Genomic DNA, 16,934 nt, shown 5'->3' on the forward strand with positions numbered 1-16,934 from the left:
ACTCAGCATGTACGTTTTAATAATGTTAAAGAAGTTATTATATTATATAATTAATATTAAACCACTTTAACTCTGCAGACCCGGTACCGGGTCCGTGACGTCATCGACTTTTGCTTTCAGATTTAAAGGGCTAGCATTGCACCAGACCCCCGTAAGTGGTTTCGTTTGAAAGTGTAGAATCTATATTTTATGCACATATGCATCACTTTAATTTTTATTCTACTGCAAAAAGTTATTTACACTTAAATACACAGTATTTTGGAACCCGAGCTGGGTATTTTACATTGGTTCAGTTTCATTATTTTTTATATGACACATGTACAGGTTATAGCTCAAATGAAAGCTCTTGCCGGTGCTCATACGGTCCTAGCATTCTTTTTACTGAATTATATTCACATATCAAACAGTTGCCGAATGAATCTCGGTGTTTCCATGGCGCAGAAGTGAAAACAATACATTTATGATCAATAAGCAGCCCCAGATAGCACAGACAGCTCATCTCTTACCTTATGCTGTGCGCTTCAGGGCCATTCTCCTCTGTTTTTGAGCTGATGTGCATAAGTAATGCTTTTATATGTCTGACGTGCTCCAAACACAGTGAATTATGTTTGATTAAACAAAAGAATAGTGAAATATGAAAACAATGATCGCTCCCTGTGGCTTGTACAGCACCTCTCATCAGCTATAATACAATAACTTTTGCATAGATTATGGTGGAGACATTTTTCTGTTTTCCTATGATTACAGACATGTGCAGGAACCACCAACATTAATTACAGCACGCGAGACCACACAGAACCTAAAAGTTACACTTTCACATTTGAGTTTATAACAAAAAAAAATACAAAAAGCGCCTCTTTTTTTTTTAGGTGTTTATTATAACACAGACAACATATACAGTTATTTTAAACACTTTCAATAGTGTTTTATGAAAATTTAAAGGGTTTACTTTAAAATGATACCAAATTTTTGCATTTACATGTGGATTTGGGAAGCTTTTAAATTTGGGTAGGCAAAATCCAGGCCGAAATCCATAAATAGCAGCAGAGTTTAAGTGGTTAAGATTAATATTAATATTATATATATATATATATATATATATATATATATATATATATATATATATATATATATATATATATATATATATATATATATATATATATATATATATATTAATATAATGTATTATATTTCATTACACTACTCACTTTTAATTGATCAGTCATAACATTCTAAGATATATTATCCAAAGGTAACAACTGCTAAATAACGTGGGCTCATCCGATAACTTGTTACACATCCATTGGATTGGAATTTCTTTGTCACACGGGCAATTTGGTTCACACCAATAGCCAGCACAGATCAACAGACAAACAGAAATTACAGTAAACAATAAAATTAATCATGATTAAGTAAAATATTAATAATTAAAAAAAAAGGATGCCAATCAAAACATGTCCAAGAGCAGGAATATCCAATGTCCATGAGCAAATACAACTTGAGTAACTACGTTTCTATTTTGTGACTCTATGTAATGAGCAGGATAAAATACATCCAGGATGGTTGTTTTCACAGAATAAACCCTTCAATCTCATACAACAGTGCTTTGCTTTGCTGCAGATAAGGCTGTCAGGCTCTATTCTGTGAGAACAACCTACTGAATATGCAGTAGTCAGCATTTGAAGTGGATCAAAACCTTTCATCAAAGTTGTCCTAAATCAATTGAACAACAGTCGTACTTGCCTTGGGCTGATTTTCAAAATGTTCAAATGTTGACTACTGTACATTATCCCTAACATAAACCTTACAATTTATTTGGGGGTGCAGTTAATATCCAGCTTTTCTGAATAGCTCAGGTATTTAAATATTTCTGTCGTGTGCAGACAAATTGCTTACCGCTGGCTCTTTTGGTGTGTTAGGACAAAGTGTCATGGTTAAACATTTCAGCCGTATTGAACAAACATTTCACACTCCTAAACAAACACATGTCCAGAAGCCTGTTTGTCCAACAGTGTGACCTCGAGTGTGTGTGTGTAGAGGTCGAGCTGTCACCGTACAGAAGCTACAGAAGCAAAACTAACTAGATGAAGTCATTATTACTACAGCTGTCTGACGCTGATAACATCACGGCTCAAAGGTGATACTCTAACCTGATTTATTAAATCAAACCATGTACAGCATGAATCATAGATCAGACTCTTGACAAATGAACTTTGTGTCTTTCAGATCACACACACTGCATGCACGAGTGTATGGTAACCTAGTTTAACACGTCTAGACACACCTTGACCGTTGCTTAGTTGCATGCATGCATTTGTGTGTGTGCGTGTGTTTAAACAGGAGATTAGAGTGACATCACCTCGCCATCAGATAATTATCATGCTGCTGAGAGATGTTCAAGTGCACTTGTTTAACGTCAGCTGTTACACTAAACCCATTTCCATTAGAGGTATTTATGGTGCGTTTGAAAGTATTGGTGAATATAATTCTCAGAGTTGTTTCTAAGCATTTCAGAAATGTTAGAGAGGTTTAGCTGAAAGGCGTTGAAAAGACTAATGCATATTAAGGGTGTCACGATCCTCCAAATCCTCGATTCGATTACATTTTCGATTCTAAAGGTTCGATTCAATTTTCGATTATGAATAATTAATTAATTAATGAGAAATTAATTATTTGTAGCCTACCGTTTAAACTACCTGACCTGCATGGTCTTTGTTTTACCCATAAAAAAATCATACAGTAAATGAATAAAGGCAAGATACACACATAATTACCACCTGTCAATCACTTTTTCTGCGGGACTCGTGAATAGGCAGTAATCTGTGTCGTTATAATGGCGTCGGTAAAAAAGACGCACAACCAACAGAAACCAGCCAACAGTATCTGAGGTGTTCGCTAAAATGACTGAGTACAAGTGAGTGAAAGATTGAAGCCGTCCTCTGACTGCCTGGACCTGCTGTCTCGAGCGCATGGCTTTGTGAGCGTCTGTGTCTGTGTGGTCACGTGATGTGCATTTTCAGAGGTAGAGAGGAAGGAGGGCTGCTCAGAAATGCTACACGCCACTGTGGATGTCAAATCGTTGTCGTTCTAAAATGCCATTTAAAAACAAAGACAGTGTAAACAGGGCCTGAGTGTGTACTTTTCGCCAGCGGATTTGCAACGGGGGCTGGCGGAGGATCGCGATGCCAGTGTTGTCTATCGTACGAACCCTACGTAATACGTACATAGCAGAGCTTGCAAAACTGTGTTTTTTTTTTTTTTTTTGTCGACAACACGAACGTTGTCAACATAACTCACTGGAAATCCAAAATGCTTAAACTCTGGCGACTTCATTGAAAGAGGAGAGGGTTTAAGCTCTGTCGACGGGTCTCCTGCTTCTGCAGTTTAACAAGCACTTCAACAAGCATGTTTTGTTCCCGCTTGGCAAGCCAAGCTGACATGGGGGCGTGGCAGCATCGACGATTCTATTTTTTGATTCGATAATCAAAATTGAGCATAAATTTCGATCGATTTCGATTAAAAATCTAAATCGTGACACCCCTAATGCACATACTGCTGAGTAGTGTAGTTAAAGGCACAGCGTTTAAGATTGGTTCATTTTAAATAGTCGAAAACCAACAGAACAGTCAGGGTTCAACGCTATGGATTTTTTCTAATGGTCTGATCGGGCCAGTGGTTTCAATTTTTACTTGCCCTGCCAAAATTTTGACTGGCCACACCAAAAAAAAAAAAGTTAATAGCTATTTTTCAGCCGCATATTTAAAACAATGCGTCAAAAATAAAGTCTGTGAATCTAGAATTTCAATACTTAAAAAAACACATTAATAAAAGTGTTATGCAAACAAAAAGAGCAGTTTGGAAAATGTGGAGGTGTTTTATTGCGGTTCAAAATAATTAACAAAAGGGGGGCTGACTGTGGGCAAACAGTGCAAAACATCACTTCATTTTTTATTGTCGCGTTCACACGTAAATGTCTGCTTATAAAACGTTAGAAACAGTTATTTTCTTTTAGCCTAAAGGCCCGTGCACACAGAGACGTTTTTTGCTCGTGTTTCCCGTCGACATTTAACGCCTCGTAACTAAATAAAGGGCGTCAATGTGATTGTGCACACCAACGCGCAAAACAGCAGGCGCAAAAGCAGCATTAAAAAAAAAAACGCCTCATGTTTGTTTTTTTGTTTTGACGCACGGCGGGAGTTACAATAAGCAACACTTGGAGGCGCTCAAGCGCAAAACTGTCAATGCGAGCGCACATTGAAGAAGATGCCCAGAGGCGATATGAACGTCTAGCCGCTTATTGCTCTGTGAACAATAATCACTTCTTCATCACTACAGCTGGAGCTGCTGCTTGAACCATCGATGCTTGTTCGAGTCACCAGTAACTTTATAAACAAACGTGTGAACTTCCTCTCCTCCTCTTCTCCTGTGTTATAAGCGGATGTCAGAAGCTTAAAGTTGTGAAAGCGCCATCTAACGTCAAAAGAGTGATTTAGCATACTCTTCAGCTTGACGCCAGTGAAAAGCGCTTGGGTTTGAACACTGAAAAACGTCTCGTAAAACGCTGCCGATAAACGCAAACTAAAAACGCCCCAGTGTGTAGGAGCCTTTATAACTTGATGTTGCCACCATGTTGCCGTTTCTTCTCTGTACTGGTTGTTCCCAGGTTGTGGAAAAAAATAGCATGCTCAAAACATCAAATCAGATAAGCGGAACCGGAAAGCAATATGGTGTTTACGACTTCATTGAGAAGGGGGTGTTTAAAGACTTAAAAGCACAAACTTAATGCACGTAATTGAAATAGTCGCAGACAAATTAAATGTTAGTGACGGCACTGTCCCAATCGGGCCAGTAATGATCCTGTCTACTGTCCCAAGCGTCTCTCGCGCTGGCCCTGGGCCACCAGGCAGTCCTTATTGTTGAGCCCTGCAGTGTTGTGTTTTTTTTTTTTTTCTTGACTTGCATATGATGGGAAGAAATGGGAAGAATTCAAATTCTGAGAAATAAGCAATTTTAACTAGTGAGACTGGGTGTGTTTTCATGCTAATCACGTCACACACATTGCCCTTTTCTCTCATCAGCAATTGCATCAGGATTTCTCTCGTTTCGTTTCTATAAGTCTTTCTCTGTTCGATATATATATAAAAAAAAACTGACAGGGGTAATTTGTTTTTCTGTGATTTTTATATATTGTGATATTAATAAAATTGCATAAGATAATTTATTAATAATTTTACATTGTGATAAATTTGTAGCGAGTGTTTATTATAAAGTATAATTCATTTTCGTTTCAGCTTAGTCCCTTTATTAATCCGGGGCCGCCACAGCGGAATGAACCCTCAGCTTGTCCAGCATAAGTTTTACGCAGCGGATGCCCTTCCAGCTGCAACCAATCACTGCGAAACACCCATACACTCTCATTCACACACATACACTACGGCCAATTTTAGCCAATTCTCCTATAGCCCATGTCTTTGGACTTCCAGGGGAAAGCAGAACACCCGGAGGAAACCCACGCGAACACGGGGAGAACATGCAAACTCCACACAGAAACGCCCAGCTGAGGCTCGAACCAGCAACCTTATCACTGTGAGGCGACAGCTCTACCTACTGCGCCACCGTGTCGCCCTATAAAGTAAAATAATGATGATAAATTACAAGCAATAATGGACACAATAACATAAATATACAAATGAAATAATACTTTTAAAACATCCAGAAATCCATAAAGTATTAAGTTCAAATGCAAAATAACACTAACCTAATGTAAAATAACACTGTATAGTCTTTATTGCAATAAAAAATACAATTCATCTTTGTTTAAGCTACAAATTGTATAACTTGTTGTGCACAAATAGTTTAAATTAGTTTGAAATTTGATAGTCGCATACCTTACATTTGTTCACAGGAGTAGGGTTCAACTTGTTTATTTTTTATTGCTATTAAACAATTTCCTGTTTAATCATAATCACAACTCAAAATTGCATATTCGCTTATTGCAATGACTATGCTGAAGCGATATATTGTGGAGACCTACTTCATACTACCATGATAATAAGCGGTGAATACTTGTCAACATGATTTCTGCAGAAGTCCTGTAGGACGACCACAACTCCCATGATTCCACACGGTCACGCTGCATCAAAATATGCCTTCGTTTGTTATGAATATACGCTCTCTACTGACTGAAACTACACACTACGGCTTTAAATTCAGGATTTTGAGAGCAGAGTCCTGCCTACTGTTCAAGGAAATTCATACCTTATTTTAATTGGCTTTTTTAGCAATCAAATTTTAGGTCCTCTTGTCTAAAAGCGTCTGAACACACTTTATCACTTTACCCACACTTGAAGTGATTTCCTTTTCTAATGTTAGTGTTTCTCATTGTTGATTCGTTCTTTGTTTCAGTATCATGGAGAAACTATTAAAAATGTACGTGAGGCTTGTGCCAGCTTTGAGCCGGGCAGCATCCAGTACAGGCCAGTGGGCATCGCCCTCGACACCAAAGGACCAGAAATCCGAACTGGGCTCATTAAAGGGGTGAGTTTACTCATTTACCACACATACTGCAGCTGCTTTGGTTGCATCGCCAGGAAGAACGTGTTCCTGAATTGATCCTGGAACAACATTCCAATCAGCCAATCAGAATTAAGGGATGGGTTTACTGTTTAAGTTTAGGCTTACGGTTAGGTTTATGCACTTCTACCTGAGTGTCATCCAGCTATTATTCCCCTCTAATTTTGGGAATAATGTATATTTATGGTTGGGTTTCGGGGTAGGGAATAGATATGGATTACATTTTCGAACAAAAATGATACTGGATCAAAATAGTAGTAGTGTACTACTATTGTGTTTAATATAATGGTTACAAAGTGACTAATTAGTGTCATTTTTAAATGCTCTATTCACTGGAAAGTAAGGCATTACTGTTCATGTTTAGGTTTTAGTTAGTTGCTTATATACTTGCTTTAAATAAATGTTCACAGCTCTGTGTAATTTAGTGAAGCAAGTCATTTTTGTCATAGGCATATATTTTGCATAATTTAGTTTTTCAGCTAAAGCAGCTCAAATTTATGAAATCACTGCACATGCTTAGAAAAGAGTAAGAAATTAGTGAATTAGTATTTATGAAATGGTTTGCATGCATTATAATGTTTAATAAATTTTTTGCAGAGTAATTGGGTTTAACTAAAGAATATTTTGTTTTTTAAATGCTAAGCATTAAATTAGTTTTAATTAAACTTGAGTCAAATGTGGCCCAGATGTTGTTTAATTTCTATTGCCTGTCCAATGAGATTTATAACAATTTAGTCTAGTAATTTTAATGATGTAATGAGTCATTAAAATGGTTAATTTGGGAAAGTAAATTAATTCTGTTCAACTTAAATTTTAACTTAAACTTAATTTTTTTAAAATTAAACTCGAGTCAAACATGGTGCAGATATTGTTTAATTTCTATTGCCTGTACATTGCAATTTATAACAATTTTAAGTAGTATGAAGTCTAGTAATTTCCTTAATAATTAAAGCTTTCACACATGGTGATTTTTAAATACAGTTTGAATTATGTAATTAGTAATTAATTGCTTATATTAAAGGAACTTGCTGCAACTAAATCAGTGTATAGATTAAAAGTAAATGGTTTTAAAGCACCCAGAAATTTCACCAGACTGCTTTTGAGATGCATAGTTTCACTGGCCAATTAGTTTTTTTTTTTAGTGCAAATGTGCATTTCTCTTTCTGTGTGCAAAATGTCAATATTGCATCAGAAACCAAACTGTTAAACATACTTGAGGAATGCCCTATTTTTAATTATCAGACAAAAATGTTCATCTGGAGAGACTTTAAATGAAATATTTGAAAATGTGAATCCTTCCAAAATTGTAAAAAAAAAATTTAACATAAGTAAATCTTAAACCGTTTTAGATTATTATTATTATTATTATTATTATTTATGTATTTTATCTAATGTATTTATTGCTGTTAATGACTTTTTATTGTTAAAATATATTTTTGTAGAATTATAGAAAAGTTAAATTTATAAAATGTGGCAAACTTGATCTGTTTGATCGTTTTTTTATTTATTTATTTTTTTATTTTATTTTTTTTCGCCATTGCATAACCAGAAAAGCTGATATGGCAATAAACTCAAAACTCTCTTTCCCTGTCTGTGTGTGCAGAGTGGCACAGCTGAGGTGGAGCTGAAGAAGGGAAATAAGATCAAGGTGACCTTAGATGACTCCTTCATGGAGAACTGTGATGAAGATACCCTCTGGCTGGACTACAAGAACATCACCAAGGTGGTGGAGGTGGGCAGTAAAGTCTACATCGATGACGGACTCATCTCTCTCCAGGTGCTGCAGATCGGTGAGTGCTGGATTTTAATAGCAGAGGGTGAAATTCATCTAATGGGAATTAAACCGAAAGCACATCATTATTGAAGATCGTTCCCATCCATTAAATATAACATTTCAGCTTTTGCCATCAGAAAGACATTTTGGGTAAACTTAAGTAAAGAAGAATCTTTATCAAATGTAATTTGCGCCAACTAGTGATGGTGAAATGAAGCTTTCTGAACCACTAAAGCGCTTGACACAATTGTGTCAGAAAAAAGGGTCGTTACTTGAAGCTTTCTAAATCAGAGCTCGATGAGGACCTCTTCTGGTTAAAGTGTGGGAAAGCAACTCATTCATGATGTAGTAATACAACAAGAGTAATATAAACAAATTACTCAATTACTGTAGTTTTTACACATATGTTACATTACACCACCGATGACTTTAGTAAAATCCAAGGTATTCATTAGTATTTACAATTATCGTATTCTAACTAGTTCTTCACCATATATATATATATATATATATATATATATATATATATTTATTTATTTATTTATATATGTATATATATATATATATATATATATATATATATATATATATATATATATATATATATATATATTTATTTATATTTATTTATATATGTATTTATTTATATTTATTTATATATATATTTATTTATTTATATTTATTTATATATATATATTTATTTATATATATTTATATATATATATATATATATATATTTATATATATATATATATATATATTTATATATATATATATATATATATATATATATATATATATATATATATATATATATTTATTTATATATATATATATATATATATATATTTATATATATATATATATATATATATATATATATATATATATTTATTTATTTATATATATATATATATATATATAAATAAATAAATATATATATATATATATATATATAAATATATATATATATATATATATATATATTTATTTATATATATATTTTTATATATATATATATATATATATATAAATATATATATATATATATATATATATATATAAATATATATATAAATATATATATAATATATATTTATATATATATATTTATATATATTAATTTTTTTTATATATTTATTTTATATATATATATATATATATATATATATATATATATATATATATATATATTTTTTTTTTTATATTTATATATATATTTATATATATATATATATATATATATATATATATATATATATATATATATATATATATATATATATATATATATATTTATATATATATATATATATATATATATATATATATATATATATATATATATATTTATATATATTTATATACACATATAGGACCTTGCTCCATTTAAAAATTATACAGAATAAAAGGACGTGTGTGTATACACACACACATGCACACGTTCTTTTATTCTGTATAATTTTTAAATGGAGCAAGGTTATTGTTTTAAACAGAAAAATGTATGTAAAGTGTTTTTCAATGTGTACAAACTGAAAATGGCTAAACAATACTAGCAGAATTACGTTAATTGGACATCTTTATAATATTGGAACACCTAAAAGAACTAAAACATTGTTTGATTATTGATGTGATAGCATTATTTAATTAATATTTTACAGATCTATTTTATGCAAGTAAAAATATGCATCTATACTTTATACAACAAAATAAATGGATAGTTAATAAATAAGATAACATTTATTAAAATTATCACTTGCTATAAATGAATTGAGCTTTATTGCACAGTATTACATGAATAAATAACAAACAAATCAATTATTTAAAAAATGTATAATTAATGGATCAGATGTAAAAAAAAAATCAATGTATTGGGAAATTAATGGGTATAATTAATAAACAAGACATTGTTGAATAAAATTATCACTCTAAATTTAAATGAGCTTTATTGCACAGTATTACATGAATAATGAACATAATAGTGTTGTAATAAATATTTTACAAATTAATTTATGCAAGTAAAAAAAATGAATCTGTACATACAAAAAAAAGGATAAATTTAATTAAAAAATAAATAATTTAAAAATAGCTTTATTATTATTATTTAAATAAATGTAAAAAAAAATCACTCCTCTTTGCTCAGGGTCTGACTATCTGATCTGTGAGATTGAGAATGGAGGATCTCTGGGCAGTAAGAAGGGTGTGAATCTGCCGGGAGCCGCAGTGGATCTGCCTGCAGTCTCAGAGAAGGACATCAAGGATCTGCAGTTCGGTGTGGAGATGGGAGTCGACATGATCTTCGCCTCCTTCATCCGCAAGGCCGCTGATGTGCAGGCAGTCCGAAAAGTGCTGGGAGAAAAGGGCAAAAACATCAAGATCATCAGCAAGCTGGAGAACCATGAGGGAGTGCGCAGGTCAGTGGGTTATATCGCTTTCTCAAACTACATATGAAGTATTATTAACCCTCAAGCACATTACATTTTGCAGACCTGAATCCTCGATGCACGAAGGTTTCTGGTGTGATATGTCATTCGATCAAGTTCAGGCATTCAATCCTTAAACAGTTGATTTTGGTCTTTTGGCTTATAGTTGTATAATAATCTTAGAATAGTAAAAATAACAATAGAAAGTAAATGTAAATATTGGAGGATTGTATGTATGTGAGAGATGTTTGATCGTTTGAATGTGTTTTGTTTTATTTATTATTATTATTATACATTTTATGTTTCTGATTTTAATGCATCGTTGTTTGTCAGGTTTGATGAGATTATGGAGGCCAGCGACGGCATCATGGTGGCTCGTGGTGATCTAGGAATTGAAATCCCCACGGAAAAGGTGTTTCTGGCTCAGAAGATGATGATTGGTCGTTGCAACAAGGCAGGAAAGCCAATCATCTGTGCCACACAGGTCAACAGACTATACACCCCATACCCTACAATACACCCCCATATTAACTCGCATTTATAAGAAAAAAAAAACATCATCTAGGAGGTTTTTATTGAAGGCAGAATTGTTAAATGTTCAATATTGTTTAGAAAATTATTAGATGTTTATTAGGGATGCGCAATATAATGTTTCAGCATTGATACCGCAGTGTGATCATTCACAATGGTCACATTGCAGGATATGAAATGCTGACTCTGGTTTATAATTGATAATTTGCATGTGTTTTTGAGGTTTGTGACTGAATGAGGATCTTAAAGCATTTAGGCCTAATAAATTGTACCAATTACAACTTCATTTATTTTAATAAATTATGTATAAAGGGAAGATTATGCAGTAATATTTCACATTTAATTATTCTATACCTGAAAACAGTTAGACTCCTCGGAAAACAATTTATTGTTTGTATCGTTTTTTTTTATACTTTATTGCATTTATCTATGCGTGTAGAGTCTTTTATATGTTATGCAGATGCACTCTCTTACAGGACTATACCATTAAATCAAAAATGACAATTTTCCAGCATCATCTGCTGAAATTGTAGTCAATATATAATCGCAGAAAAACAAAATATTGCAATGCCAGATTTTTCTAATTGTGCAGTCCTAGTTTTTTAATAATTTTATAAAATGTACAAGAGCATGTGATCTGAGAATAACTGGTATGAACCCTTTGTGAATCAATGGAATTGTTAGCTGAATTAAGCTTTTTTTTTAATTCATGTAAGCTACATAAAGATTATAGAACAACAAATATATAAGTCTGAAATTTAGACCCACCCCCCATCCCAATGTTTTGCTTTCATTAATGTTAACTTTCAGATGAAAAAAACAGATGTCTGTTTGATGCTGCTGTAGTTTATGAGTGTGCATATATATATATATATATTCATGTAAGGCATAGAGAAATAACTAATTACCTTTAACAAGACTCCTCGCAGTCATGAATAGTTTTTCAAGTATATTGTGCAGTAGTTTTTTTGGAAAGAAATCTTGAATTTAGACTGATTATGGGGATTTTTGTAGGGGAATGAATCATGGACAAATTGCTAGCAAAAGAAAATGCTATAAAGCAAAGAATGAAGTAAAACAAAGGGTAATTTCTGGATTAAAACAGTATTTAGATATAGAAATCATATAATCAATTGTAATGTAAAATGTAAAAAACTGTATCTATTAAGGAGAAATGTTTTATTAAAGTTGCAAATATTGTACTTTTTTGTTCCTGAATGCTTCAATCTCTCTTGTAATGCTTTTAAAACACATGCAAATGATAAACATTCGCTCCTGTTTTGGTTAAGCTTGATTAAGCGTAATCTCATGCATATCTCAATAGGGTATATGTCAAGCTAGTGTTTTTCCCATACTGATAAACTTCCGGTGATCTGTTATTGTGAGTTTTTTTCTAATTTATACAGTTCCTTTTACAGCATCAATGTTGTAATGTAATTAAAATACATTTAGTTAAAAAAAGCTTTGGCATTCATTTAGTTGCTCAAGCGTAAAACGAGACAAAATGCCGTTTACCCGTCAGAATCAGCAGGATAGCGCAGAAGCTCCATTGGATATACTGGGGTAAAATAAATGCTCATTACAAAGACATGGCGGGGGGAAATGTAATGTAATGCAGTGCTTCTTGTACAATCTGAGACCCACTTTATATCGGATATCACTCAGCCAGTGGAGATCGCTGACTTTTAAAGAAAACTGACCTTAAATGCGCCAATTTTTGCATTGGCGTACAGTTGACCGGAAGCGCTTAACCCAGGTTACTGGCAAATTAAAAGTCCTATTAGCATGCTTCGGCATATACCCTACTGTGGTGCTGATCAACTATAACTCAAAGCAACATATCCTGCGATGTGACTTGCTAATGCACACATTGCGATATCAATGCTGAAAAAATAGATTGTGCAGTCCATAGTAAATGATGTTGTTGTGAACTCATGCATGTCGTAGATGTTGGAGAGCATGATCAAGAAGCCTCGTCCTACACGTGCGGAGGGCAGTGATGTGGCCAATGCAGTTCTGGACGGAGCCGACTGCATTATGCTGAGCGGAGAGACCGCTAAAGGAGATTATCCTCTGGAGGCCGTCCGCACACAGCACATGGTGAGAGCGCCATCTACTGACACAAAAACACACACACACATTAACACTGTTAGATAGACAACCCTTCCCTCACTCATGTGTTCACTCATTACTTACTCTTCTAAAAAAAAAAAATGCTGAAGGAATTTTATGGGATAAATGCAACCTAAAGAGAGAGAGTTCATCCAAAATGTACTCTTTACTCATTTACTTGTAGCAAACCTGTTTGAGTTTCTTTCTTCTGTTAAACACAAAAGAAGATACTTCAAAAAATGCTGAAAACTTTGACTTTCATAGTAGAAAAAAAAAACACTATGAAAGTCAATGGTTACAGGTTTCCGTGATCTTTCGAAGTAGCTTGTGTTGTGTTCAACAGCAGAAAGAAACTCTTAAGGTTTGGAACCAATTGAGGGTAATTAAATATTGGGTACATTTTTTCATTTTTGGATGAATAGTCCCTTTTAAGATCCGTTTACTGAGTTTGTTTGCTGAAATTAATCTATTCAGTGGAGATCTGGGGTAGATTTTTAAGCCAAAATGTGAAGCTTGCACTTGAAATATTCAGAAAAGTAAAGTCAAATTTGTTTTTATAAACAGTGTTGTCCTTTTCTAATTGAATGCATTTTTTTCTTATTGCAACACTGAGTCAAATATTAATTTGAGGGTGCTTTCACACCAAGACTTCTGTTTTGCAACCGGTCTCGTTTGCCCAGTTAGTATGGTACGTTTAGCATATGTGAAACCCGAAATCGCTCTCAGATCTGAGCCAAATCCACTGGTCCGAGATCACCTGAATGAGGTGGTCTTGGCTCGACACAAACGAGCTCTGGAGCAGATCGGTTGTAGTGAGAAAGCAATACGATCCAACGAACCAATACCGAAATTACCATCTGATAATTTTTCCATTATTTAAATCTTAAAATATTTTGTATTTGGTCTATTGATTTATTTATTTCTGCACTGACACCTCAAAAGTTAAGATCATCCTTGATCTGCTTCATGATTTAATTGTGGTCTCAGTTTATGCAGTATTCTGGCCAATGTTTTTCGATTGATTGATTGATGTAATAAATAAATTTTTACAAAACTAAAATGAGGCCTTGTATGATAAGTCTGACCTCTCTGATTTATTTTTAGTGGTAATGTCTGTGGGTGTCAAAATTAAAGTGCACCTTTTTGCTTATGTCTTATTGCTTATTATTATAGATTAAAATAGAGACATGACAGCTGAGCGGAATCTGTGGAACCGAAAATTAACACTGAAAGTTTACTCGCGTGTGACATGTTTTAACTATTTTGGTCTGTTACTTTACTAAACTTTACTGTGTAAAAGCGAACCACACTAGGAACAAAAATAAACATCGTAACAATTTTAATCCCAGTTTTGAAACAAAACAATCGATCTACAGGTGTGAAAGCAGCCTGAAAAATCCATGTGAATTTTAAAGTTGTTGAAATTTTAGTAACGTTTACCGAAACATTTCTGTTCTAGTAAAATAAGTCAAAAGTGGAAGAAAAATAAATCATACACAAAATATGTATATAAATATTTATAAGTTTTCAAATTGTTTTTTATTGTGATTTATCAATTTGTGTACCATAATCCAATTTGACCCATTGTACGCTGACGTATGGATCCCACTGCATGTTTTGTATTTAACCCGTAATATTTCTTTAACGCTGCAGCATCCTTCATCACTTTTGTCTCTCATACGCATGTGTTTTGTCTTCACTAGCTAGTCTTATTCGTCTCAGTTGTGTCAGGGTCAGTTTCAGACAACAGCCTTCACTGAAGCTCATATCCATTTTAACATTTGATTTATTCTCTCTGTCTGAGCGTAGGACATTTTTTCACATCCGTGTGCTCTGCGCTGTGCTCAAGGTTGGCATGTTTGAGTTAGCAGTCACGTTTACCCAGAAATCACTCATATGTGGCTGTTAACTCCTGGAAAATGCAGCTAAACAATAAACTTTATCTTGTGTTTTCTTGAAATTCTGATAATCTGCATGCTTGTCTCTCCTTTGTTTGTACTTGCATGTTTTAGTCATTTTTCTAAAATTGTTTTTTATTCTGACCTTTTTTTAAAGCACTTCATTTTGCATGACATCAATTTCTCTAGTCCTGATATCGCACATCCATTTCATGTACACTCGAGTGGTCATTGTTTAATTTAGAATTGTGGTGGTAAATTGATGCTTTGCGATTTTGAGGATTATTTATCAGAATGCATTACAAAGAGAATCGTGACGCAAAATCTGAGCTTAGTTTTCAACAGCAGACATCGCTCTAGGCTATTTTTTAAACCGTAGACTGCACTCTAGGCTAGTTTTGAACTTCAAATGGAGCTCAAGACTAGTATTTTTTAGCAGTAAACAATGCTCTAGGCTAGTTTTTCCAGCAGATGGCGCTCTAGGCTAGTTTTTAAGCAGCAGAAGATGCTCAGCTTTTTTTTTTTTTTTTTTTTACCGCAAACGGCACTCCAGGCTAATGTTTAGCATGATGCTGTGTTCACACCAGATGCAGCATGCTATAATAAATCGCAATATTTGCGCGTAAATGGATAACGTGAACATTTTGAGTTCACTTGCTTCATTCACGTGTCAAATTCACGTAACGATAGACGTAATTGCATCATGGGAGGGCTTTCTGTCTGCCCGATAACTAGTTTATTTGCTAATGTTAAATGTCTAACATGCATTTTATTGAGAGGCTAGCTGTGCTTTAGGAAGGCTGATAAACCGTGTAGATTCATTCAGCACTGTGTCTGAGTCTACTACATCCTTTGTAGAGGTGCACCCAGTTTTGCGAGTTCATCAACTCCTCCAGAAACTATACCTGGATGATGGAGGCTTCCAGCTGTGCTTCAGACTGAGCCGAGCCCAGTTTGATGAGCTGTTGTCTGGTGTCGGCAAGAGGATTTTCCCTTGGTACATCGACAACAAGCACCGTCATAATCACGCCCCATAAGTGAAAGCGTCTGATTGGTTAACTTGTTCAGATTTTCCGACTTGAGCGAACCACGTCAAACACACAAAATGCTCAATTCACGCTGCTTTATTTGTGCGAATCGGGCCGCAGGATGTCTATTTGCATCTTTGTATTAAATGATTCAACATGTATATCACTCGTGCTTGATGCTTCATCCGTGTATGGTTGAATGCACCATTAGACAGCCCTCTAGACCAGTGGTTCTCAAAGTGGGGGTTGGGACCCCCGAGGGGTCGTGGGACAATGAAGGGGGGGTCGCCTGGTGATTTCCAAAAATCAACTTATTTTTATTAAACCATAAGAGTTACCATTTTTGATCCATAACCTACTGAAGAGAAAAAAATAGTTGTTTATTGTTACTATATACTAATATAGTTACTGTAGCTTATAGTTACTTATTCTATTCTACTTATTCGATCGCGACCCCTGGGGTAATTGCATTATATTAAAGACAGCAGTGGTGTCAGATGCAGCAGATTGATTTTATAACACCAGATTAAACCTTCTGGCCCATTTACAGCACTGACATACATTAAAAAAATTAAACGAAGAATATACTTGC

General features: G+C 33.9%; 1 protein-coding gene across 4 annotated transcripts in view; it reads left to right on the forward strand.

Annotated features, from left to right (window-relative positions):
* Window positions 1–16,934, forward strand: part of pkma (pyruvate kinase M1/2a) — a 45,294-nt gene that overhangs the window by 19,797 nt on the left and 8,563 nt on the right. For all 4 annotated transcript variants that reach the window (XM_087291652.1, XM_087291653.1, XM_087291654.1 and 1 more), the window contains 5 exon segments: window positions 6,409–6,540; window positions 8,180–8,366; window positions 10,494–10,764; window positions 11,107–11,257; window positions 13,252–13,404. In XM_087291652.1, coding sequence (XP_087147778.1) covers window positions 6,409–6,540; window positions 8,180–8,366; window positions 10,494–10,764; window positions 11,107–11,257; window positions 13,252–13,404 — 894 coding nt within the window.

Source organism: Danio rerio, chromosome 18 (assembly GCF_052040795.2).
Source record: "Danio rerio strain M-AB ecotype USA chromosome 18, GRCz13ab, whole genome shotgun sequence".
NCBI lineage: Eukaryota > Metazoa > Chordata > Actinopteri > Cypriniformes > Danionidae > Danio > Danio rerio.